The sequence below is a fragment of the Anoplolepis gracilipes genome, chromosome 16 (genome assembly GCF_047496725.1).
Source record: "Anoplolepis gracilipes chromosome 16, ASM4749672v1, whole genome shotgun sequence".
Classification (NCBI taxonomy): domain Eukaryota; kingdom Metazoa; phylum Arthropoda; class Insecta; order Hymenoptera; family Formicidae; genus Anoplolepis; species Anoplolepis gracilipes.
In genome coordinates, this window is record NC_132985.1 from 50,001 (window position 1) to 75,351 (window position 25,351).

General features: G+C 35.4%; 1 protein-coding gene across 2 annotated transcripts in view; it reads right to left on the reverse strand.

Annotated features, from left to right (window-relative positions):
- Nucleotides 1-25,351, reverse strand: part of Dlp (glypican dally-like) — a 128,764-nt gene that overhangs the window by 3,283 nt on the left and 100,130 nt on the right. For both annotated transcript variants that reach the window (XM_072908539.1, XM_072908541.1), the window contains exons 2-3: nucleotides 9,324-9,494; nucleotides 3,467-3,609 (exon numbers count right to left, since the gene is read on the reverse strand). In XM_072908539.1, coding sequence (XP_072764640.1) covers nucleotides 3,467-3,609; nucleotides 9,324-9,494 — 314 coding nt within the window. The remainder of the gene's footprint in view (nucleotides 1-3,466; nucleotides 3,610-9,323; nucleotides 9,495-25,351) is intronic.

Genomic DNA, 25,351 nt, shown 5'->3' on the forward strand with positions numbered 1-25,351 from the left:
TCTGTGCAAGAGGTAGTAAATGCATAAATTAATTGTAGAAATAAAAATTGTAAATTATTTTCTCAATTTACGAACATAAATTTGATTCTGATATACATACAACCACTACAGATAAAAAAAAATCATTCATCAAACAGTATTAATCGCAAGCCATCGATAACAAGAGTAATTCGATAATTCGATTATTCAGACAGCGACGACTAGCACTTTTTTCGTTTACCGTGGTATTCAATCGTCAAACAAATTGGACTAGACCCGATCGTAACTCGGATTAATTGAAAGGTGACACAGAAACGCCAAGTCCAGCGGCTCAATGAAATATTAATGACTTCCAGCAATTAATCACGCAATTATTACAAAATACAAGAGCACCCACTCGAAGAACTCGATTTCGTCGCTGTAATTTTGTATATCGCGAATAGAAGAAGAGAAAAAAAGGACAAGTAGAAGAACAAAATGAATCGATATATTTAATTTGCAAATGTTCCCGAAACATGCTTTTAACATTGGTATAACCTAATACTTAACTTGATTATATCTACGTTTTTCAAATCTTAAAATGTGAACTTACGAACGATTCGTTCTGAATATTTAATATCCAAAACAGTCTATCAATTCCTTCCTCGTATAATATTTTTCAACTACGCGGTTTAACGAAAAAAAAAAAAAAAGAAAGGAAAAAAAATACAAGAATAATTCTTTTATGTGTGTTCGAAAAAATTATTTTTTATTGAGTTGTGCCATCATCGTTCAATTGTACAGTATATTTTGTACAATATTGGAAATTTTGTAAAATGTTAGGAATATGACACACATGTGGTGTAAGAAAAATCGATTAGATAAATTATAATTAATATCAACATACTCTAAGGAAACCATAAAAAGTACGCATTCATTTCGGAGTTCTCGCCAAGAGATATGTATCTCCCTTTCGCGTACGACACTTGTAAATTAGGAACGATCGCAATCCGCGACGGATTAATATTCGCGATAAATTTATAATATTAGCGACGCGTGTCGCGCTAGGACAATAATGTAATCTAATCCACGCGACCGACACTTGGCTCCAACGCGAAACAGGGTATGAGCGGCGCCGGTAAGTAATTTTAATAACAATCAACAAGACAATTCATCTCGATCGTTATCTTTTTCCAGTCTCTCTTTCTCAACATCATTGTCACACATTGATGAATAATAAATACCGACTATATGCAATACATTTCATATTTTCATCGACTAATCGTGTATCATTTACTAATTAATAAGAGAGCGCAACGTTTAAAGGATATATTTATTTCTCTTTAATCTTATAATAATCTCTCTTTCCATTTATTTAGACTCCCTAAGTACTCGTATGTTCGAAAAAAAATATATATTCATTAAGACTCTTTTTTTCTTTCAAAGTTCAGCGCAGTTTACAATGCCCCTTAAATATAGGTATTTATGATGCTGTATGGCGAATTGTACGATCCGGTCGCGTACAAGTCGCCAGACAGCCACAACTTGCGATTGGCGTGAAACTTCGTTTTTTTTTTTTTTTCTTTTCTTTTCTTTTCTTTTCTTTTCTTTTTCTTTTACCTTTCCTTTATCTTCTAAATCAGCTATACGCATCATCAGTGTAATTTTTCATGTCAAATGAAATGCAAAAATGTTTGCTAGCAACACTGCTAGCCACATTGCAAATAATGGCGATGCACGCTGCTAGCTGCTATACGTCTTAACGTGCTGATTCTCGACGAATAAATATTATACTTTACATTTGTATGCTTCATTAGTATTTTGCTTACAACGCAATCCGGCATTGTTATCTCCCGTGCTCAACCTGTATTCTCCCTTCCAACCAATCGGAACTTTACTACATCTCGCGCGTTAGTTCCGGATTCCTCATTCGTTTAATAATATGATTCCTAGCGCAACAACATAGTACGCGCGATCTTATTTTCAAGTAAAATTATGTAAAACTCCACAGAGAGGAAACGTTTGTGCGTATGACACGAGAAAGAACAGCGAGCTTGTAAAATTCAATAAATTGCAGTTGCAGTGTAATTGCGGAAGATTTTCGACATATACAGTATATAATAGGTAGATGGATACGTAACAATACCTGTATCTATGTACCTATCACCTACCTACCTACCTACCTACCTACCTACCTACCTACCTACCTACCTACCTACCTACCTACGAAAAGAGTATGTAACGAAACTCTTCAAAGGTCCGATAGTAGAATACTTTCACTTTGACTGATAATCCCTTTAGAGAGACTACGGCCACAATGGACAAAGGCTTTGATTAAACCCGCTTTCGTATGCGAGTCTACCTCAATTTTCGGCAGGCCAAACATTGTAGACAAAAGGTCGCTCACGTAGTAATTCTGATAGAAACTTTCAAGCTCGAAAAGGATGGAATTAAAATCGATACATATATCCAACGTGAGAAATTGTGACGATTGTTTCCGATTGCTCGAAACGCTGTTCTGCAAAGAATTCAATTCTTTACCATTAAGAAATTGTCATTTAAAAATAAAGTTGACTTTTAGGGACAAAAGTATGACCGGGGGGGAGGGGGAACTATATGTTGTATACATACATGTGTATATGTATTAATATATATTTTACTCTACAATATTTAACTTTTTTACTTCACAAATTTTTTTTCATAATTTTAAATAAATGGTTCAACATTTTTATAGCTTTGTCAAATTAAAAAATAATTAAAAATATAATACGATAAACACGGTTTACACAATACTTGAAAAATACTGTTTTATATAAATGCTATTGTATAATGCTGTTTTACACAGATATGTACTTACATGTTTGTAAATATATGTATACTTTTTTTTGCTCCAAAATTATATTGAATCTCTATACACTTCTCGTTTCCTAACATCTTGCGTTCTATCTAATATCCTAAAAAGGTGTCGTCAAGCGTAATTGCGCGAAACGGTTTGTAATAAACTTTAGATCCCAAGACACGCCTTGATAGCTCTAGAAATTTTCTTCATGGCATCTTATTTATTCGCGTTTAATACACCAGACGACAAGGCAAAGGATAAAGGGTAAAGAAGGGCGGAAGCCGGCGAGAAAATTAACGCACGATTGCAATTTTCACCGGTGTTACACGGCGATATTACGCGACATCAAATGAGAAATAAATGAATTGCTTAACGTTAGAAAAACGTAACCATCCACAAAACGATATTTTCCAAAAATAGAAGAAACTGTTCTGTTTAGAAATGTAAAACTTATTTTATTGTACATAGCAAAACAAAGACTAAATATATTGTAAATGCTGTTTTAATATAAATTGATAAATATAAAAAGTACATATAACATATAGTTTTCAGCAAAACAAGTGAAATAAAATTTTATAATTATGCTTGTTTATTATTGTAAAATTCAAATTCTATTGTATGATTCAAATTCTTTTGAAAAAACATAGGAAAGAAAAAAAAGATGCTTACCGTTCCCTTCGTGTAATAATTCTCCAACTCGTTGAAAAAATCTGTGAAGACATACGCATTCTGTTCATAAAGGATACCGTAGGTTTTCTTGAACATTTCATGAAAGCCTCGTTTGCTAGCTGCTAATAGATCCTTGAAAAAACCTGCAAAAAAACATATGTAATGTAATTCTGTTTATATACACGTATATATACAGGGGTACACACGTATATGCACGCACACGCACACGCACAAACTAATACGTATATTCACGATTAACCAATAAATTTTATATATTTTTATATAATATTCTTTTAAAGCCGTTGTTAATCATCGTTTATATAATTCAATATGTATTTGTGATTATGTAGAAATCTCGATATAGTTTATCGTGACAAGTTATCCGGCGCTTTGACGCCTTTCTCGACAGAAAATCGCGGCCGAGCGCGAAATGGGAAATCAGTCGAGATTTCAGAACGTAATTTGTCGCGGGTACGACGTATCGCGAATTAAAAGCTTCGCGAAAGGCAACTACTCATTTCTAGCTTCTCTCTCTCTCTCTCTCTCTCTCTCTCTTTTTCGACATCCTTCTCGCCGTCGATTGCGTCTGTGCTTTTTACAACACTCTTACGACGAGACGGCGAGCATCGACGTCACACGGGCTTGTGACAGAAAGGGGGCCGGGAGTTTTGTCGCTAAAAGGAATTTTAATCACATTCCCCGCGGCTAAAGTGACGATAAGAAGATTCTCGTCAGTGGGCAAAGAAAACGTTGGGATAGCAATGGTGGCGAGGATGGAAAAACGCTGTTTATCTTTGCTCTCGATGATTACTCACGCACTTTTATTCCTGAAGAATTTACGGCTTTTTCAGTCACGAGACACTGACTTAATGATACTACCTCACTCATGTACGCATACATTTCGATAACAGTACATAAATATGACATTTAGATATTGGAATTCTACTATTAGATCATTAACACAGTTGTACTTTATGAGAATCATTTTTTAGAATAATTCAGAGTCAAATAAGATAGTAAATCAAACATAATCGAACAATAAATGCTACATTAAGTCGCGTGCGACTTGCAATGTGTATATGTATAATCCTTACAATTAGATTATCAAATTAAAATAAATCTCGATGTAAATGTAAGATTAAAAAATACCATTAAAATAAAATATAATTTAAACGAAATATACAACGATAAATTCAAAAGTAATAAGAATGTTTTTTGTGTATACGATCTTCAAGAATATAATACCTATGTTAATATATTTATTATATATTAATTAATATTTTTCAGATAAATTGTATGCGGACAAGATTAAATTTATTCCGAAAAATTATTTTTTTTTTTTGGGGGGGGGGGGGGACATACAACACTTAATTAAAATCTTTCTCGCATTCTTTTAAAAATCTTTTTTTAAATCAATTTTCGTCAACACGGAGACAATAATCCATATAATGTCAGTAATTATAGTAATTACTGATTATAGCGTGAGAATTAGGTCTTGACTTTCAAGCATCTCCGAGTATGTCTAACGATCCCATATAACAAAAGTACCCGACTGGCTTTCATCTTCTCCATTGGACGTTGCTTTCAAGAGCGAAAAAAAAATTTCTGAGGTACCACCACCTAATCCAGTATTTGAATATGTATTCACTTTAAAGTTGGTCTTCACTTTACATTTTGCAAGTTGTCGTACTGTGACAATCCAGATAACACAAGCTATTCAAAAAGAATTCATTTTTATGTCACCAATTTTGAATCCCTTTCAATTTTATAAAATGTATTCTATATGTATTTCGAAAGGGACTCAAAATTGGTGACATGAAAATGAATTCTTTTCGAATAGCTTGTGTTATCTGGGAAGATACGTTTCATACATATATTTCGTTTTCAAAATCGTTTCAAATTGAAATAATTCTTACTTTTCTTTCAATTTTAAATTGAAAAAAAGAAATACTTTACATATATAATAACTCTTCAATTTTATATCAGAGAATATTGTATCATTTTTATTATTTTTTCATTAATTTTATTTATCGAAGAATATTATTTATTACGTAAAAATTTTTTTTTTTAATGTTCCTTCAAAGTGTTAATTTTCTTCCTTTTTATAGATTTACATTTACAATTTGCGAATCTGTATTCTTTGAGACATGAATTCTCCGCTTTCATACTTAATATTAACTATTTTTTACCTAATATTAATTTTTTGTTTCAACTTTATTTAAATCATCTCGTCATAAATAATTTTTTTAATGAGTAGTAACACATTTATAAATATTTTATTGCACGAGACATATTCTGCATGTAAAAAAGGGAACGGTGTGCTGTAGACAATGGCGATTTTTTCTGTTCGGCGAGTTTCGATAAACTGAAATGACGATAGGGAGAATTTCGAGGAACTCTCTCAACTCTGCCAATTTATGCACCCAAGTATTGTATCTACACAACGTTGCGATATACAGCTTTCGTGACCGAAGCTAACAATCCCGTCAATTGTCTTCTTCGGTCCTTATTTATTGTGTAGCCGGCGCCAAATACATATACAGTTGAGGTACTTTTTTTTCTTTAATTTTATTTTCAATAATTTTATCAAAAATTTCTTGAATTTTATTATTTGTATGTAAGATATAATAACATTGTCAAAATTTATTATTTAAACAAGATTACTTTATAAAATGCGGCGCGTTGGCGCGTATATAAAAGAGACCAAGAAAAATATTAATTATTTAAACGTATAGAAAAGGATTGCGCATTTCGTTATACGCGATAGTCCCCGAAAAAAAGTTCTCTCTACTTCCCGAAGCTTGTTTCGTTACGCGGTTACATTAGCGCTTACGCGGCAATGGATAATGGATAGTGTTCGAAACGCTTCGGAAGCCGAGAAAGAGGAAAGGGATGGTTTTGAATAATTACCATTCTCGACACACAAGCGCTCCAAGGATATTCAAGTATTGTGCGAATTGCTAAAGCTACCTGTCGCACCGATGCTAATTACGACGGCGCACTCGCGTTCAACATCTGACTATTAATTGCAGCGGAGCAGAGAGTATCAGAATGCAATCGTATTTGTTCGCAGCGCACAAAGTTGCATAGCGCAGATATATGTCGAATATATGGTAGTTGCCTTTATCGTTATCGTGACGTTTGAGAGTTGACACGTGTCGACGCGATACAAGAGAACATGCGAAAATAGATATAAATAATGTATGTATGTATGTATGTATGTACATGTATATAGAATGGTATATAAATGTTAAACAAAATAAAAACACGTACAAAATCAAACGGATAAATTAAAACAAAAAATAATGATTTAGAATTTAAGCGATATGAAAAATCGCGATATACGTATGTATATATTTGTATATATTTATATACAAATATATACATATGTAATATGTATTATGTAGGATGTATAGGTACTTGTACCTCGTTCCATTAGTAAGTCGTGTTTTTATTTATAAAGATTGTGCAAATTCGGGCGAATCAAATTTCAGGTACATACCTACCTCGATTCCGAATCTCAGAATCGAGATGCTTATCTAAAAGAAAGTAAACATTGATGAATAATAGTCTAGCGTGGTTCATGGAACGCGAATAAAAACGAAACCTAACCTACTCTTCTTAGAAATCAATAATGTAATGTTTGACAGTTGCTGAGAACTAGCATCTAACTAAAGAAAAACCCTTCCGAAACGTTTAATTATATAGATTTCTAAGATTATATTTTGATTTTATAATACATACAATATTTGCGCACCAAGTAAGTCTTACTACTTGTGTTAGGGCTAGGCTATTAGTCAATCTTTCTGCTATTGATAATGCAGTCATCTTTAACCTTTACTGATTATTAATTAACTTAATTTAAAAAAAAGATATATATATATATATATCTTTTTTTTAAATTAAGTTAATTATATATGCAAATGCGAATATGTAGAATTACTTCGGGGATACCCCGTCAAAAGTGTAAAAAGGAAACGAGAAAACATGAAAATAGCGAGTATCCTGATGGTTCTTTGCGCTATTTTTTACGTAACAGAAGGCGCGCGACAGATTCTCCCTGTAAATCGCCAAATAACAAATCAACAAGTACACTTTTATTTGCGCAAGCTTTTATCTCTCCTGTTGATATATGTATCAATAAAAGACATATACGAGATATTACTCGCTTTTTCTCTCTCCATCCGTGTACATGCATATTTTTTGAAACGAATTTGTAATCGATACTTTGTAATAAAATTATTTTCGATTTTCAATACTTGTTTAAAGTAAATTTTTGAAAATAAATTTTATATTAAAAAATGTACAATATATGTCATTATTTTCTCTCTTCGAATGTTGACACAATCGAACTGATACGCTCGTGCAACATAATCTATTGTGCATACATGCAGATGCCTTCACGAGTGCACGCACAAGACAGCATCTGCATTAAAAATCCGCACAAGTCCTCGTCGACGGCGATTCCTCTTTAATTAGAGAAAAATCTCGCAAGCTCACTTGGAACCCTCGACTTGGAAAAGCGCGCTTCAGCAAGAGGTCGTCAACATCCACTTCCAAGTACCGAGTCGTGTGTCGTGTGTCGTGCGTCGTGCGTCGCGCGCGTTATCCCTGAAATCTTGTTCCGTCTCTCTCTACTCATTCATTCATTCCTTCCGGGCCCAATAAGAGACACTCCCTTCCCTCCCCTCCTTTCCCCTTCACTTCACTTCGAGACGCGTAAGTAAAAACAGACGAGACGTCGATCGAATATTGTAATTTGAGCACGTGGGTTAAAAAGTTGACGGGAGAGAGAAGAAAAGTATGCCCGAAAAGCGTTCACTGAAAATGAATGATTCTTGAACCGAGTACCTAGTAGTAATACGTCCTGTTGATTAAATTGCTCGCGAGGATGGTCGACAAGGGAGTGAAGAGAAAAAAAATATTCTGCAGAAATCTTACTTATTGAAACACTTGGCAAAAATTAAAAGCGTGATTTTGATAATCTTTATATTTTTTTAAATTTACACATTTTATATGTATTGTGTAATGACGTTTTTTTTTTTTTTTTTTTTTTTTTTTATACAACTTCTTTCCTTTTCTATTTTGTAATCTTACATTGTTCTTACGTGAGAAAAAGGAAATTAGTTTTCCGAAAGATTTATCCGAATATTACAAATATATGCAAAACGAAGAATTTCTTCCTTCCCTTTCATTCTTCTAACTGGTAGAAATCTCTTACCACAAAATATTGACTTTACTTCCGAATCCTCGATGCTCCTACGGAGCACAACACGTTATGAATTTCGAATAAGTGAATTAAAGGAATTTGAATAAGACGATTAAAAAGTTTCGTCCGTGTATAACACGAATAAAACTAGCAAAATGGAAAGTGGGAGAATAGTTAAAGAGTTTTCATCGGGAATACTAGGGAGAGCTTGTTAATAAATAACGAATATTTACTACGAATACTAAACAGAATTTAATTTTTATCCTCATTCTCTTAATTTTTCAAGTCAAAGCGATAAATCACATATCTTGCCGAATATCACTATTTCAACAATAATATTTCCCTGAGATTCTCAAATAATAATTTCCTTTAATGTCCAACTTTGACTATTTTACGGTTAGGTTTCTTAAATTTCTTTGACATTAATGATATTATTGAATATATTGTATTAATCGACAGAAAAAAAAGAGACAAAGGAAAGCTTTGTCGTCTCTTTTTTCTGTCGATTAATTCGATATTCTTCGGAATAACACAAGAGAGAGAGAGAGAGAGAGAGAGAGAAAAGCGTACGCACTAATCGAGCATCGCACTGTATCGTTTTCTTTATCTATCTTAAATCTATTAGAAAAAGGAGGTGGTGCTACTCACTGTGGAATCTATTTCCCCGCATTGCCAGCACCTGATGCATTCTCTGGAGAGTCTCTTTGGTGGCCTTCTCGTGTTTGTCAGCTGCTCGCGCCATCAGTCTCAATTCCATGTCGGCTGAGCAACACACTTCGCCACCGCTTCTCGCGCTGCCGCATACTTTTAATTCTTTCGCTGTAAAAAGAAGAAAACATGGATTAGTAAATAAATAAATAATTACGACAAACAATATCGGCGTGAATTTATATAACACGTTAATTTTCCTAATCGAAATCGCCACTTTAAATCACAACAATCAGCGGTGTATCGCGTCATCGTCAAAGCTGATCGCGGATCGTGGTTCGCTAGGAATCGTGCTTCGAGACGCGTGTAATTAAATTAAACTCCATGAGCCGAAACCTAACTAAACTCTGACAAAGTCGCACGCGATACAGATTATTCGTCGTGGGATGTGCTTTTCCCAAGAGCGAATAAACCGGTAAGACGCAGATCAGGAATCGAGAGACTCCTTGCGGTACTTGATTTTCCGCGAGAATGCTTTACTTTTATAAAGTTCAATCCATTATAATTTATATTAATGACAACAATGAATCACGTATGATATATGTATATGTAACAGGGATTATGTTATTGCATTGATTTAACCTCTCTCTCTCTCTCTCTCTCTCTCTCTCTCTCTCTCTCTCTCTCTCTCTCTCTCTCTCTCTCTCTCTCTCTCTCTCTCTCTCTCTCTCTCTCTCTCTCTCTCTCTGTGTGTGTGTGTGTGTGTGTCTCCAATTTCTAAATTGGGAATAAATATCAAATAATTAATTAAGCGCAATGAGATTTCAAGCATAAGTAATTGACTGTGACATCTTTCACGAGTGAGATTTTGAACGGCAGAAAAGCAATACGGGACAACCGCGTGTCTCTAACAGGACACTCCGTTGCTGGATCAAAATTGGATTACTTTTCTCGTTAACTCTTCGCATAGATGGAAAGACGACAGCAAGTTGGACGAGGAAAAGGGAAAGAAGAGAGAAAAGAACGACACCGGGCAATCCCGCGGAAATGAATCGGGATTACTTTTACAACGTGTCTCAAACTTTCCAATGAGCGTGGGCATGGGTTTGTTGGGAACGCGAAGAGATAGAGGGAAGACGGGAGGGGGGGGGGGCGGGTATAAAATTAGCTTAGACCGTGCGGTATTGGCGGATAAGCGATGTAGCTGTAAAGACTGATAAAGGCGATCGAGGGTAACGGCCGACGCTGAGTTCCAACAAAATCGTCTGGATCGATAGGTACGCGGTTTGTGTTCGGAACGATACTGAAAAGACCGATGTGATATTGGGAACGAGGTAAGGAGGAGAGCGGAAGGAGGGAGAGGGGGAGGGGGCAGCGGCAATGGAAATGGAAAGCGATTTACGACGTTATTCAACTCTTCTTTTTTTCTTTATTATATTAGCGAAAAGCTACACGCGTGATTTCACATTACAACATTCTCTGAATACATATATACATAAATCAAACTTATTAAAAAAATTTGCAAGTGCTCCAACAATATATATACGGTTGTACCTATGTCATATTTGGCAATCATTTGTAAAAAAAAAAAAGGGTCATGATAAACCATATTGTGATAGAAAAAAAAATATATAGAGCCTTTCAAATGTATGGAGGAATCTAATATTTTAAATTTAAATATCCTGTAATATCCCACAGTTATTGTTAATGTCAAGAATCATGACACTAACGAATAAAGGTACGAGAGTCGAAAGTTTCACAAGAGCAGTTCACACGCCGCGGCTTTTACGTGCACGATTAAGAGGCCTCGCAATATACAGACACGATAAATCTCTCGACGCGACGCGTCGCGTCGCGTCGCCACGCCGTCCGTCGTATAGAGTCGGAGCGTGTTAAAAGGACGCTAGAGGACAGGGTGATAAGACGAGGGTGGTTACGGTTGGTTCGAAGGCTGTTGAAAGCGATCCCGAAGAGCTCGCGTAAAAGCTCCGAGCAAGGCGTAACAGGGCGCCGTTTGTTAGCGGGCGTCGCGACGCAACGTCGCGATTACCGTCGCGACGTCGCCTTCGCGACGAGCAGTCGCGAATAGGCGATTGCGTTTTCTGGGTTAAAAACATTTCCAAATGCTACTTTAGATCGATATCTCTATTGTTTTCGCAAATATCTGATTAGATAATTATACCTCATTTATTTTATAAATTTATAGGTAAAAAAATAGTGTGTGTATATATATACACCTTATTTAAAAACCGATCGGTCAATAACGTTTAGATGACGAAAATTGTCGAAATTTTTGACATCTTGATCGAAATTTTTAGTCTAAATTTCGTTATTTTCATGTACCGAATCAACAACTGTTCATTCCGTTCGTTCGATGCGCTTGAATGTGGTCCAGTTTTATCGTCAGAAGCAAGAAGGATCGATAGACTTAGGTCAGTTTCAAGATCGATTCGTCCCCAGAACGTGCGCGATGCGCACACGTGCCGTTGCGTCGTCATCGTCCATCGGATAGTCGGCTTAACGGCCGATTAACTACAGATTAATTCGAGCGAATAATGTAACCGTTCTCTCCTGCTTTATTTATTCAGTTTTTATAAAAGAAAGGTCAGCCTTTACGCTCGTCCCCGTTATCGATTAGTATTTACAATCTACACGATTATATCCGATACAGAAAGAGGGAAGAACATGATGCGTAGCGATGAAAGGTCGAGAGGGCAATAGATAAAGAAAAAATTTCATGAAGAAAATTGTTCGGAAAGAGAACATAATATGAGAGCTTGTTAAATACAATCAACAAGAAATCTAACGTTCATAATAAGGACGAGAGAGAGAGAGAGAGAGAGAGAGAGAGAGAGAGAGAGAGAGAGGGGGAGAGAGGGAGAGAGAGAGGGAGAGAGGGAGAGAGAGAGAGGGAGAGAGGGAGAGAGAGAGAGGGAGAGAGGGAGAGAGAGAGGGAGAGAGAGGGGGGGAGAGAGAGAGAGAGAGAGAGAGAGAGAGAGAGAGAGAGAGAGAGAGAGAGAGAGAGAGAGAGAGTCAATAATATATATATGTTATATCCGTAAAAATCCCATGCAATTGACTACGCACACTATCAAATCCAGCCAGTCTCGCAATTCTCTTCCGAAAAATTGGCGCATCTGTCTATTACTGCTGGCATTACTTCTTCCCGCCAAAAGGATGAGACACTCATTGCGAAAGACGCGCTTTTTACACGTCATGCTCTGCTCCCTATTAGGGAATATAAAAAGCAATCGTATATTGAATTTTCTACAACTTTAAAACTACTTCTTATCTTTATTTGAATTTTTTATTTAAACTTTTAATTAATGTCTGATAACTTTTGTACACAAAACTCTAATTACAACTTTTTTATTAAAACTATTATACATATATTATAATTTCATTTTTAACAATTTTAACTAATTATTTCTTGACTTCCTCATTATCTTGATATGCGTGTTTATCTTTTTTAATTTTTAACGATAAATACATTTTTTAGATACATTTTTTAAGCTTTCAATTTCATTTTCATCGCGCCATTTTTGTAACGCTTGCAGAATGAATTATCGTCGGCGCAAATTCTCACATCACAACACACAGAATCAATCCGCGTATCAATCAATAATCAATGCATATCAATATGTATGCGAAACAATTACTCTCATATCAGTTAAAGAGCGCGTTGACTGGACAAATCGTTTAATTTATTCGTTTCCGTTAAATACTTTATTCTGTATGTTATGCTCGAAGGCCGATTGCACTCGTAAACGCCTGCAAAAATCTGTTTAAATCGTTGCCATTTTCGATATCACGTTGTTGCCTCGTTAAAAATGTTTGCTTATTGAAAGAAAAAATTTAGAATCTTTCTATACAACTGTGCAATTCTTTTTATAAAGATACATTCGCGGATGTCGATGACGCATCAAAAGAATAAACAACAATGCATATACATAGGTAGGGCATTTATTTTACGATATCACGTAAACATACGTGCTAACTCAAAAGTTAACACCGCTAATGGAACCGGAATATCGATGTACTAATAAATATTTATTAGCAAGCGAGAGGAGGGAAAGAGAAAGAGAGAGAGAGAGAGAGAGAGAGAGAGAGAGAGAGAGAGAGAGAGAGAGAGAGAGAGAAAGATTGCATAAAATGTTTGCCATACGATAATTGTCAATATCGAGATATCGTACTTTATCGACACGGAGACGCATATACAAAACGCCTCGTTAAGAAATGGAGAAATTTCCATTGTAAGTGGATTCGCCCAAATACGCACCCACGAAATCCGATTCTGCGATCCATTAATATCTCGTGTCACGGGAAAAGCAAAACAAAGTATACCAGCATTGATCGCAAGTACTCAAGAGAAATCGGATTCTAAATCTAATATTAAGAGTAAAACTAATAATAAAGAATTCTGATTAAAAAACAAACATTCGAATTAAAGAATGAAAAATAAAAACAGCTTATATGAGAAATAAAAGTTGTAAAGGTTCGATTTTTTGCGGAAACATAAATTTTTTATATTCTTAGAATTTGCCTTTTTTTTTTTTTTTTTATCGGTGTCACTTAATTCATATATAATTATAATTAAATGAGTGTAATTTAATCCAAACATATCTTTCTGCTTTTAATAAGAAAAATACTAACAAGAGGAATGGATTTCTTTAAAACTCATTTTAAATCGATTAAATTTTACAGTTTACTATAGAAATTACTACAATATTATATACTAATTCGCGGTTCAGAAGACGTGAGAGCTTGTGCGTCGTGTTTTACTAGAAAGAAAAAGCATTAACTTATTGTCGACATATGTCACAAAAAAAAGAAAAGATTACTACGTGATTTCTCTCTATTAACATCATAATTTCAATAATAGTTACAATAACTGGTTAGCCCGCGTTGCCCGTGTAATTTTTTTTTCCCAATTTCTATTTCCCCGAGATAAAGAAAAAGAGAAAAAGTGTGAACGCTAAGTGCATCGATAAGGATGACTAATTACGAACAAATTCTGCAATGCATAGGTAAATTATGCGCACACATACGAGTCTCGAGACGTGTTTAATGTTCCTACGACCTGCGGCGAATAAAAGAGACTCTCTCTCTCTCTCTCTCTCTCTCTCTCTCTCTCTCTCTCTCTCTCTCTCTCTCTCTCTTTCGCTCGCCGTAATAAAGAAAACAAAATCGCGTAGAGAGAGAGAGAGAAAAGGAAAGGATCACGCAAATGCAAATTAATTGCACCTAACCGAAACAATGTACGATATCCTGAGATTAATTTCGCGACGTCCGAACGGATGTGTGGAAGCTCGAGGATTAATGTTAAATGTTCTCGCAATACCCCTGTTGTGAAACGAAAAATGCAGTGATAAGGATGATGAATCGGCAAGAAGAAGAAGCAGCGTATCGTGAATTTACCACCACTTTCTACGTATACATATAATGATATGGATATGTATATAGTGAATTTTTCTTCTTTATTAATTTACTTACTATTAAATTAACTGCGTTCGTTAATACTGAAATTATCGACGCAACTATATAAAGTTTGCTCAAAATTTTTGTAAATTTTGTAAATAAAGAAATGAATTTTAAATGTAAGTATATTACGATTTCTTCGTTAAAAATGGTCATATATAAATGACCATGGATTGGAAAAAGAGATATCTCCTTCTCTTGAAATTGAAAACAGTTGTCATGAATATTTCTGCTTCAATTATTTTTCCCCACAAGTTTAAATAAAATTTACAGTTTTAATTGAGGAAAGTAATGATCGCAAATAAATGGAAAAAGAGTATTATATTACTTGCAATGTCTCGTTCATAAATATTTTTCTCGTTGATAACAGCCAGGGACCGACGCATGTAGTCGCATGCGCAGTTATACGAATCTATTGCAATATTTTAACTAACGTAACTAACCGCCGTGAAATTTTTTTCATATACTACATCCGCGACAATTGCATTTTAAATTTAAATTATGCACATGGTATTTCCACAGATACAATGCGCACACAGTGATATCTTAAAAAGTACTGTCAACTATAACATAACGTGACTTTTATCATCTGTCAGCAGAGATATAATCAGAGAAATACATATAAGCTGTCGAGAGACGTTTCCTAATGGTTCAATTTTTTTCACAAAAAAACACACGACCGCGATGCAGCTCAATCCGAGGATGACGATTTGCAATTGTAAGTAAAGAATCTGTCAATCAGTTTTTATCTCATTATCAACGCAGAAGCGAGGCTTAAGAACAACAACTAACCACACAAGACAAAGAACTTGGAGCGATTTCTACACCGCAAAGCCAAGACAATGATTTGATGAAACAAATTTGTATAATAAAGTCACCGATTTTATTGTCAATAATTAAATTGATCGCATCATACGCTAACTATTTGCTTTTTCAACACTCTCTCTTCTGCAAGTATAATTTTAAAAGTTTAATTTGTCGAGGCTCTTATATACATAATTCTGAACCCATTAATGGATTTGACACTTTTGTATAAAGAGAAATTCACCCACGTGAAATCGCATAAAGAATCTCGTACCGACAAAAATGCACCTCTTGTATGTACATACGACCATCGTCGCGGAATACAAATGACAACAACATTGAGTGAGTGGAGTTGAGCGCAGCCGGCGTGGAGAACTTTTCCAAAGTTTGCAACCTCCTAAATATTTACGGATCCCCAAACAGCGTGGAAGACGCGTGGTGAAAAGGGACGCGGGAACGACAAGATTGGTGGCGACGACTGTTTCGCGCAGTAAGTAGGTAAAGTAAAGCGTCTTGGATGAAATTGAAAATAGGGCGGAAATTAATGAAGACTCTTTCTCTCTCTCTCTCTCTCTCTCTCTCTTGCGCGCGCGCAGAGATGCCAAATATTTGCGTGATAAGCAATACGACAGGAGAATTTCTATGGAGCCTGCAAAAATCCTCTCCTTTTACACTCCTCTATTCTCAATTTCGAGGGGAATAAAAAAGAAAGGAAAGAGACTCTTAAATCACTTCCTTCGGCAAAACTGGAATTTCCGACAAAAAGAGGATTGAGGATGCGATCAGGTAATCGTGTGAATGCCAAACGATTACGTTAAACGCCTGCGAACTTTATATGTTCGTCTTTCTTTGAGATTCGTATGAAGGTTTAAGTATTTGTTTGCCGATAAAAATGAAAGAAATTAAAATGACGTCGCAAAATCCATCTTTAGTACAACAAAATAAATACTCACAATCAGTTATATACTGTAGTTTTATATAATAATACTCATTATCAGTTTTCTCATTGTTTTCGATTTAAATTAAAATATATTACCTAACCTAACGTAACGTAATATATGTATTTTTCTACATTATATCCCGCGAAATTGACTGTGTTAGCGATAAACGTGCAGCGTTTAGCGAGCGAGCTCATCGACTACAACCTATAACAAAAAGGAAACAATGCAAGTATCCCTGTGGCAGGGGCGGGGGGGGGGGAGGGGAGGATTTCTTCTGCGCTTATGCTATTGTAAGAACACGACTATATGTATAATCGTATACGGTATACACGGTGGGACGTGTAACACGCTTTTGAGCAATCGCCATTACATATTTTTCCGTGCCCGCGAATTTTCGTTAAATTATATTTACTGGTAGCCGTCAAACGTCAAATACCCATCCAGGCACCATTCTTTCACTTTCTGTATACAAAGTACAAAGAGAGAATACGTCTCCCCTCATTTTTGGCGCGCTTCTAATATGACCGAGCAATTCGCATGAAACAATCTCGTTCGCGAACGATGCGTTTTGCGATTCACAAACGGAAGCGTGGCCGACAAACGCGACTAACGATCTCGCTCGCAATAATTGCAAGAGCGCATGGATAAATGTGGGGAAAGCCTTTTGCCGACACGCTCGCCTCAATCCCCTCGCACGCGCAACTCAATAACGATACTATATACGCTGTATACATGGCCGTGCGAAAGAAAGAGGTGCGTCTGCAAAGTTTCACGTAGCACCCTACGACCGCTGAAAATCGAAACTCGTTTACGGTCGATAATCGCGAGGGCGAGTCGCTACCCGGTGCGTGCGAACCGAACAGTGTGGACAACGCGTACAAACACAACACACGCCCTAGAACCCTTCAGGGTCGATGCCATCAACAGGGTGGTTCATGCGTGAGGGTCACTTCGATTCGGTCGAAGGGAAAATGTTTCTGAGTTGACTCCACTCTGCAGAGAGAGAGAGAGAGAGAGAGAGAGAGAAAGAGTTACTGTTACTGTTTTATACGTTATAAATCTACAATAGAAAAAGAATTTTCAGTGAGATTTCACGTGATTTGAGATAAGATAAAGCTTTATATATATTAAATATATATTAAATAGTCCAGAAGATTGTTCATTTTATCGTAAAAATTGCATGTCACAAATTCTTTTTTTCTTTTTTTTTCTTTTTTTTTCTTTCTGCTTTATTATTATATTAAAAATATTACACAGTAACAAAAACTCACTTTTTTCAATTTTATTTTTTCCTTAACTTTTTTAAATTTTTATCTTTTTTACTTTTATTCTTTATAAAAACCAACTGATCAATAATTTATAATTAGAAACAAAAAACCAAATACAATTTCTTCAAATTATTAATTTTTTCAATAATTTTATTATAATTAATTTAGATAAAGGGATGCCAAACAACCGACCGAGTTCTAATCTAACAAAAGAATATAAAATGCTTAATATAAAAGTTGCAATTTATACATATAAAATAAAATAGGTTTTCCCCTCTCAGAAAAATTGCATGAAAGAATATTTGTGAACTTTTAGAAATGAGCTTAGAAGATAAAAAGTATTTGCTTGGAAAAAAAAATGTTGTGCAGCACGTTACTTCAATATAACGTGATGACGATTATGATTGACTTAAAAAAATTAAAGTCAATTGCAAATACATACGTAAATGTTCGCTTAAGAAATAAATTATAAATTGTAAAAAACCAGGCTCTCTTGGAATAAAATCATAAATTACAAGGAAAGGTAAATAAGAGCCAGCACAGTAAATAGAGCGTGCAAAAAAGTTATTTTATTAAATTCATAAATTTATTAAATAAATTTTATCAATGTTGAGACGTTAATACAAAAGGACGAATTACAAAAAATGAAATTAACATACGTTTCGGTTTATGTTTTAATCTTCAATGAAAGATATAATTAAGTATTCGCAATGGTGAAGAATTATGTAAATAACTTGATCAAGATTTGAAAGAGCAAAGAGAGCAACATTGACAAGTTTAGAGAATAAGCGATTTTTGTAAGAATACTATCTTTTGCGTAGTCAGCGTAATGTACTGTCCGACACTGTGAAATCTGATAAAATCGAATCGTAGATATAAATACGCACCTATATAAATGCGACAACGCGACGAATGAAACTTTTCTATATGCCCTGTCGCGGCATGCATAGGATTTAAGATTTAGGATAAGTTTTAGAATGAATCTTAGGGAAGACAGTAGCGCGAAGACAGTAGCGCGAAGACAGTAGCGCGAAGACAGTAAGTGTCTCATATATAGAACGAGAGCGAAAGAGCGAAAGAGCGAGAGAGAGAGAGAGAGAGAGAGAGAGAGAGAGAGAGAGAGAGAGAGAGAGAGAGAGAGAGAGAGAGAGAGAGAGAGAAAGAGACGGAGGAAGGGAGGGAGGAAGGGAGAAACAGAGACAGATAGACAGACAGACAGACAGAACGCAGGGTGAGAAGACACAGGGTTGCTAGGAGACACCCTCTTCCACGTGTTATATTGCATTACCCTATGCGACTTGTAGGGGGACACGTCGAATTGGTTGCACGAGCAAGAGATCGTCGCCGGTTGTCGTCTAGACGGAGGAAAATGACACAGCGGTCAGAACGCGTATACAGAACGAGCTTCCTGACCTTTTCCACCTGGAAGATAAACAGCGAGCCAAACATGGGTGAATCGCCTGTTGTCCATTCGTATGCGGACATCGTTAATCTTCGCTGCCGGAAGACGTTCGTGACCTCTACGAGAGAGATCTCCTTGTGACACGTAGACCGCAACGGTAAGAAAAGGATCAACGTTTGTCTACCGGGTGTCTCGGAACCATTATTCTAATCCACACAGTTTTTCGTAACCGTAAGCTTCTTCGGGCAATTCGGAGACAATTTTTTCTTGCGAAAAATTTTGTATTCTCTCTTTGTAACTAAAACTTCATGTTTTTAAAAATCTCTAATAGTTAAATCTAATTGTAATTAATTATTCAAAATTTAATTTATTTTCAATTGTTAATTATTCGATGAATAAACACAATTACGCTGAAAATATAACTCTCTATTAAAAAAAGAGTTGATTCCAAATTGATTGAACAAAAAGAAAAAATTTATAATGGAAACCTATCCGATAATCTTGATGTTGAGGTTTTTTATTAAATTATTACAAACGGAGGTAATTATATCATTACAAAAAATGTGCATGAGATGCAAGCAAATTAGAAATAATTGTTATCGAAAATAATAATAACCATTGTCCAGCAACTATGGTATATGTAGCTTTACGCACATATATAATCGATTTTACAAAAGTACACTGAATTCAAAATTCTTAACACTTGAGATACTTACAATTAGTATTTTCTTAAATCTTATAAAGAAATCAACGAACCTTCAGAACATTTATAACGTTGCATTAAACAGCGACGCGCACGATCTGATGATACCCTTAAATTTGTACTTTAGATTTGTACACTCGTCTCAAAAGTTTATTTAAGCCTTTGACGAAATGATTCTCGAAACAAGGATTGTCAAAACGATGAAACAGTAAAGAGCAATCGTTCTAACAGGTGGCTCATAAAATAACTAAATCGTCGAATAAGTTTCGCGTGAGCTAAATCTATTCGCTGCAACAAGAAGAAAATTTTCGGGTTGCGCCAATTAATCAACCCAATTCCTTTTTTTTTCATTAGCGAATTCGCTCTCTCAGGATATTCTTCTCCGTTAAACACTTTGTACAACTATTCACCTCAAGTTCATTGCTCATACATAGTCTTTTCCTGATAAAAATTAATATTTATGTGTGTAACTGGAATACCGCAAAACATTGTACATACATACATACATATATACACACGCACGCACGCACATATATATATATATATATATATATATATATATATATATATATATATATATTGTGTATGTATATATATATATATATATATATATACAAAATTATAAAAAAAAAAAATCATGTTAACAATGTTAACAATTAATAAAATATATTTGATATTTGATGCATTGCATTTAGATATTTGATTATACATAATACGTTATCTGTTTATTATAGAAGGTGAATTAAAGCAAGTATTCGTTAAGACAAATTCGTAAATCTGAAACCTAAACGAATAAAGAAGAAATGTGTATATTGTTTTTATTTATATTTGTCACACGTAAATTTACTAGAAACTGGCTATTTAAATTTCGTGTTCGAGATTTTTTCGAGATAAATCGGTTTGGTTGGACCGGCAAACATTATAATTTAGTAGTTAGACGCACACGAGCATGTATATGTACATACATTATTTTCAGATTTTACATTCCTTGATAGACGAATGAGGAAGTCTGTTCATGTGTGTGAATTTACTATAAATTCATACACACGCAGGGACAGATTTTATTTCAGGTTAGGTTAGGTTAGGTTAGGTTAGGTTATTACAGGTTTTATTTCATACATTATTCAATTAGCGAAAATTAAGGTAACAACCGATCCGAGCTCGTTGAACGCATACTCTCTCCGTCTTTTTGCCAACGTTGGGTCGGCAGCAGTCGGGAGTAAAAATAATCCATTCTACATATATCTCGACTTCTCTCAAGACTAGATAGTCGGATTGTGAGTTAAATAAAAAATAATCTCGATCCGATGTTAAGTTCAGTGATAAATGTCATGTACAGATTTTTAAGTGTTTTTAATTGTTAAGTGTGTGATGATGGGCAAATGACAGCTTTTGCCAACAAAGATATCTATAAGAATATCTTTCTATTAAATATCTTAAATATCTTTTGTACCAATCAAAAAGAAGACGGTGTTTTTTTTTCTAAGATAATTAAATATTAAATGTTCTTAACAAATATATGTATATGTTGTGTTCTATTATTAATTATAAATAAATAAAGTGGAATAAATTTCATTAAATTCCATTTTATGTAAAAAACAAGATTAGATTAGCCCATTTTAAAATGCAACAACATAAGGATTTCACAATTCAAAAAAAAGCTCCAATTTTAAAAATGAGTTAAGAGTTATTTTTGATAAGGAATCGCAGTTCACATAACAATTTATATAAATTAGGATTTATAAGTTGGAATTTATTCCTATTTTTTCCATCGACAGATATGAAGAGACAATTGATATCGAGTGAAAAATTTTCAACCACATTCTCGTCGTTGCCCTATATATTGTAGATTGTAGTATCGAGAATCCCTTTATGGACTTTAGCGTCCATAATTTTCTCACAACCGAACTTTGTATCTCCTCACCTATCACCGCGTAGCATACGAATGCGCGTCGTCGCGTCAACGGCCTTTGGAGACCAACAATCTTTAGGCATGGAAGAAAAGAAGCGAAAATAAAGAGAGAGAGAGTGAGTCGGATTATGTCTTATCTATACAAATTCCTAGTTACCTCGTAGTTACCTGATGGTAGAGAAAAATATATATTTTTTATAAAAAAATGTACAAAATTTCTAAATATTATAAATCTTATATATTGTTAAAAGGAGAGATACTTTTTCAATTTATAAAAAATAAATTGGAACACTTAAATATAACATAATAATATAATGTAAAAAAATTAATATGCGACATATTACGTGAAAAAAAATAAAGAAGAAAAGAAACTGTATAAGAATGTGAAGAATATCAGTTTATGTACAACAATTCTCTGAAGAAAGTTTTAGAGAAAAAAAAATTTCAGAAAAGTTTACAAATTTTAATAGCAGCAACTTTTATTTTCCTCTTTCCTTAACATTGATATACCAATGTTAAGGAAAGCTATTCGCGCGACGTTGGAGAATTGGAATGCTAATATGACACGATAGATACCGCACGATTTTTCCGCAGCAACAATGCGACTCGTCACGAGATGCACCGATGCGTTCATTTCGTGACGATGCACTAAGCGCCCCGCGCCCCGCGCCCCGCGCCCCGCATCAGCTTCATTATTACAGACAAACGGTGCTCTTTTGGATAATTGATTGCACATTGCACATCGCTGTAACGAGATGAGCTGCAATACCAATAAAATTATTTTGTAGCGCGCCAGCAGTTTCAGGGATGCGACTATTATTCATACGTTGCGCACGGGATTTATCATTCCATCGATTATTATTATTGTTTAGCATGATTATGCGCAAAATGAGATTTCGATCGTCATTACGGGGAAACGCAGGGTGGGTCGTGTGTCGTGTGTCGTGTGTCGTGTGTCGTGTGTCGTGTGTCGTGTGTCGTGTGTCGTGTGTCGTGTGTCGTGTGTCGTGTGTCGTGTGTCGTGTGTCGTGTGTCGTGTGTCGTGTGTCGTGTGTCGTGTGTCGTGTGTCGTATGACGTGTGTCGTGTGTCGTATGACGTGTGTCGTGTGTCGTGTGTCGTGTGACGTGTGACGACGCGACGGTAAGTGGAATGATAAGTGTGGAATTTTTACGTAGATTTTCTATATATGGTATATGTCTATATACGTATATATTTGTATAGTGAAATGGAAATTGAATCAACATTTTTTATTACACACACCCACACGCTCTCTCTCTCTCTCTCTCTCTCTCTCTCTCTCTCTCTCTCTCTCTCTCTCTCTCTCTCTCTCTCTCTCTCCCTCTCTCTCCCTCTCTCTCCCTCTCTCCTACTCCATCCACGTGGACCGCGGACCGCGGCGAGTTTATAAAGCGGAAGGTACTACACGAAGCATGTTGTTTATCGTTCCGAGTTTAGATCGGCGTCTGTTCGACATGGGTGCACTGGCCAAGGGACAACAACGTCCGGCCCGGCATGTTTTCTAAACATAGGCGAAACACACGTGGCCGGTGAAACGTCTCATGCGCACACAAAACTTCGACAAACCGTATCTCCGATGTGGACTTGGATATACATCCCTATTTCTTTGTCCTGTCGAATACAAAGATACAACAGCCCGGCTCAATACAATCCGCGATTATTTTAATCAAAGTTTTTCGACTTCATGAATTTACATGAGCTTAAATAAAAATAAGAATGACATTGATAAGACATTTGGATATGTGATAAAAAAAGATTAATTAAATGTACTGTACGAAAGAATCAATCAATAACCAAATAATTGTAATCGAAATGATTATTCGTATAAAAATGCTTCTGCTAATTCAATTGAATCCAACATGTTAGAATATTTAGAAACTGTCGATACAACTGAAATTAAGCAATCCTTTATTGTGATTTGTGATTTGTGAATTTAATTGATCGTTGACCACGATAGGTGGAAATGTCGATATTAAGTACTGCTTCTGTTGCGTACGTATGTACCTATGGTATATACAATTTTCACGTTTTGGTACATACGTTAAAACAATCATGTACGTACAGTGTGTATGTATGTACATACACGATGTACATACATACATACATCGTGTCAATCAAATGACAACTGCCAGCAAAGGATTGATCGTATAATCCAGAGGTTAGGTAACTACATGTGACCTGTCAATCGTTTATGCAGACTTCTGTCACTGATAGGATTCTAATTATAGAACGCGAGTCAGCCCGCTTAATTTAACGCGGATTAATTCAAATAGATCGCTCTAACAAAGAATAGAAAAATATGGAAAAAATGGTATATATTTTATTCTTTTTTTACATTAGAAACCATTCGATGTAGTGTAGTGTAATCACAAGATGTAATTATATCGAACCTTGTACGAATATCCTGTATTATCTTGAACATTGAATAATACAATGTCCATTTAGTTAAGACTACTCGATTTCGACGCTAAAATCGTGATTTCCGATCGAACGATTCCAGACAAATACGGACGATACGACATCGCAACTTTTCGACACGTCGATCTCATCCGGCCATAAAGAAATTCAGCGAGAGCGAACCTTCGCGCACATTGTGCGAGATTGTGGACGCAAACGTTAAATCGCGGTTAAATCGCGTGTGAAATAATTCTGGAAACGGCTTCCGACGCCCAGAAAGATTGCATCTATTTCGTTCGTCGCGTTCGCGAGTCATAACGTACAAACGGGATTTGTCCGACAACACTTGTGAAGCTTATAGCACGGATGGAGGATGTTCGCGGATAAATATAATATCAGATCGCATTATGCGATCCGTGCTATAAGCTTCACAAGTGTTGTCGGACAAATCCCGACATTTTCTTTTAGCTCGCATGCTACAATGCTACAACGATACGCTGGATTACCTTTTGCCACGATACGAATAATTTTCAGTGTCTCTCGACTTGACATCTCCCTCCCCCCCCCCCTCTCTCTCTCTCTCTCTCTCTCTCGCCATTTTCTAATTTTTTAATCTTTTGCTAATTTAGCCTCAAATTATAAATAAGATTTGTGCGCGCGCGCGCGCGCGCGCGCGCGCGCGCGCGCGTGTGTGTGTGTGTGTGTGTGTGTGTGTGTGTGTGTGTGTGTGTGTGTGTGTGTTCCTGAAATATATTGTTATAATATATACAGCAGGAAACGACATAAATATACTCAATATTTAATATTTATGTACGTATTAATATTAATAATTGTTAATAAAAATGCACGCATGGTAACATTAAACATTTTAACGATACTAAATATTTGCGCGGAAAATGAGAGAGAAATTAATAATATTTAATGAAAGACAGATATGCATTCATACATAAATTCTCTCGTATGGAAACAAGGTATATTACGTTTAAAAAGAGTTTACTATACTACTTAGAGTGTAAGGTTTGAAATTATCTCGCATTAGCTATTTTATCTTACTATTGTTGTGCATTTGTAATGAGAGAAATATTTAGTATTGAAGTAATTGA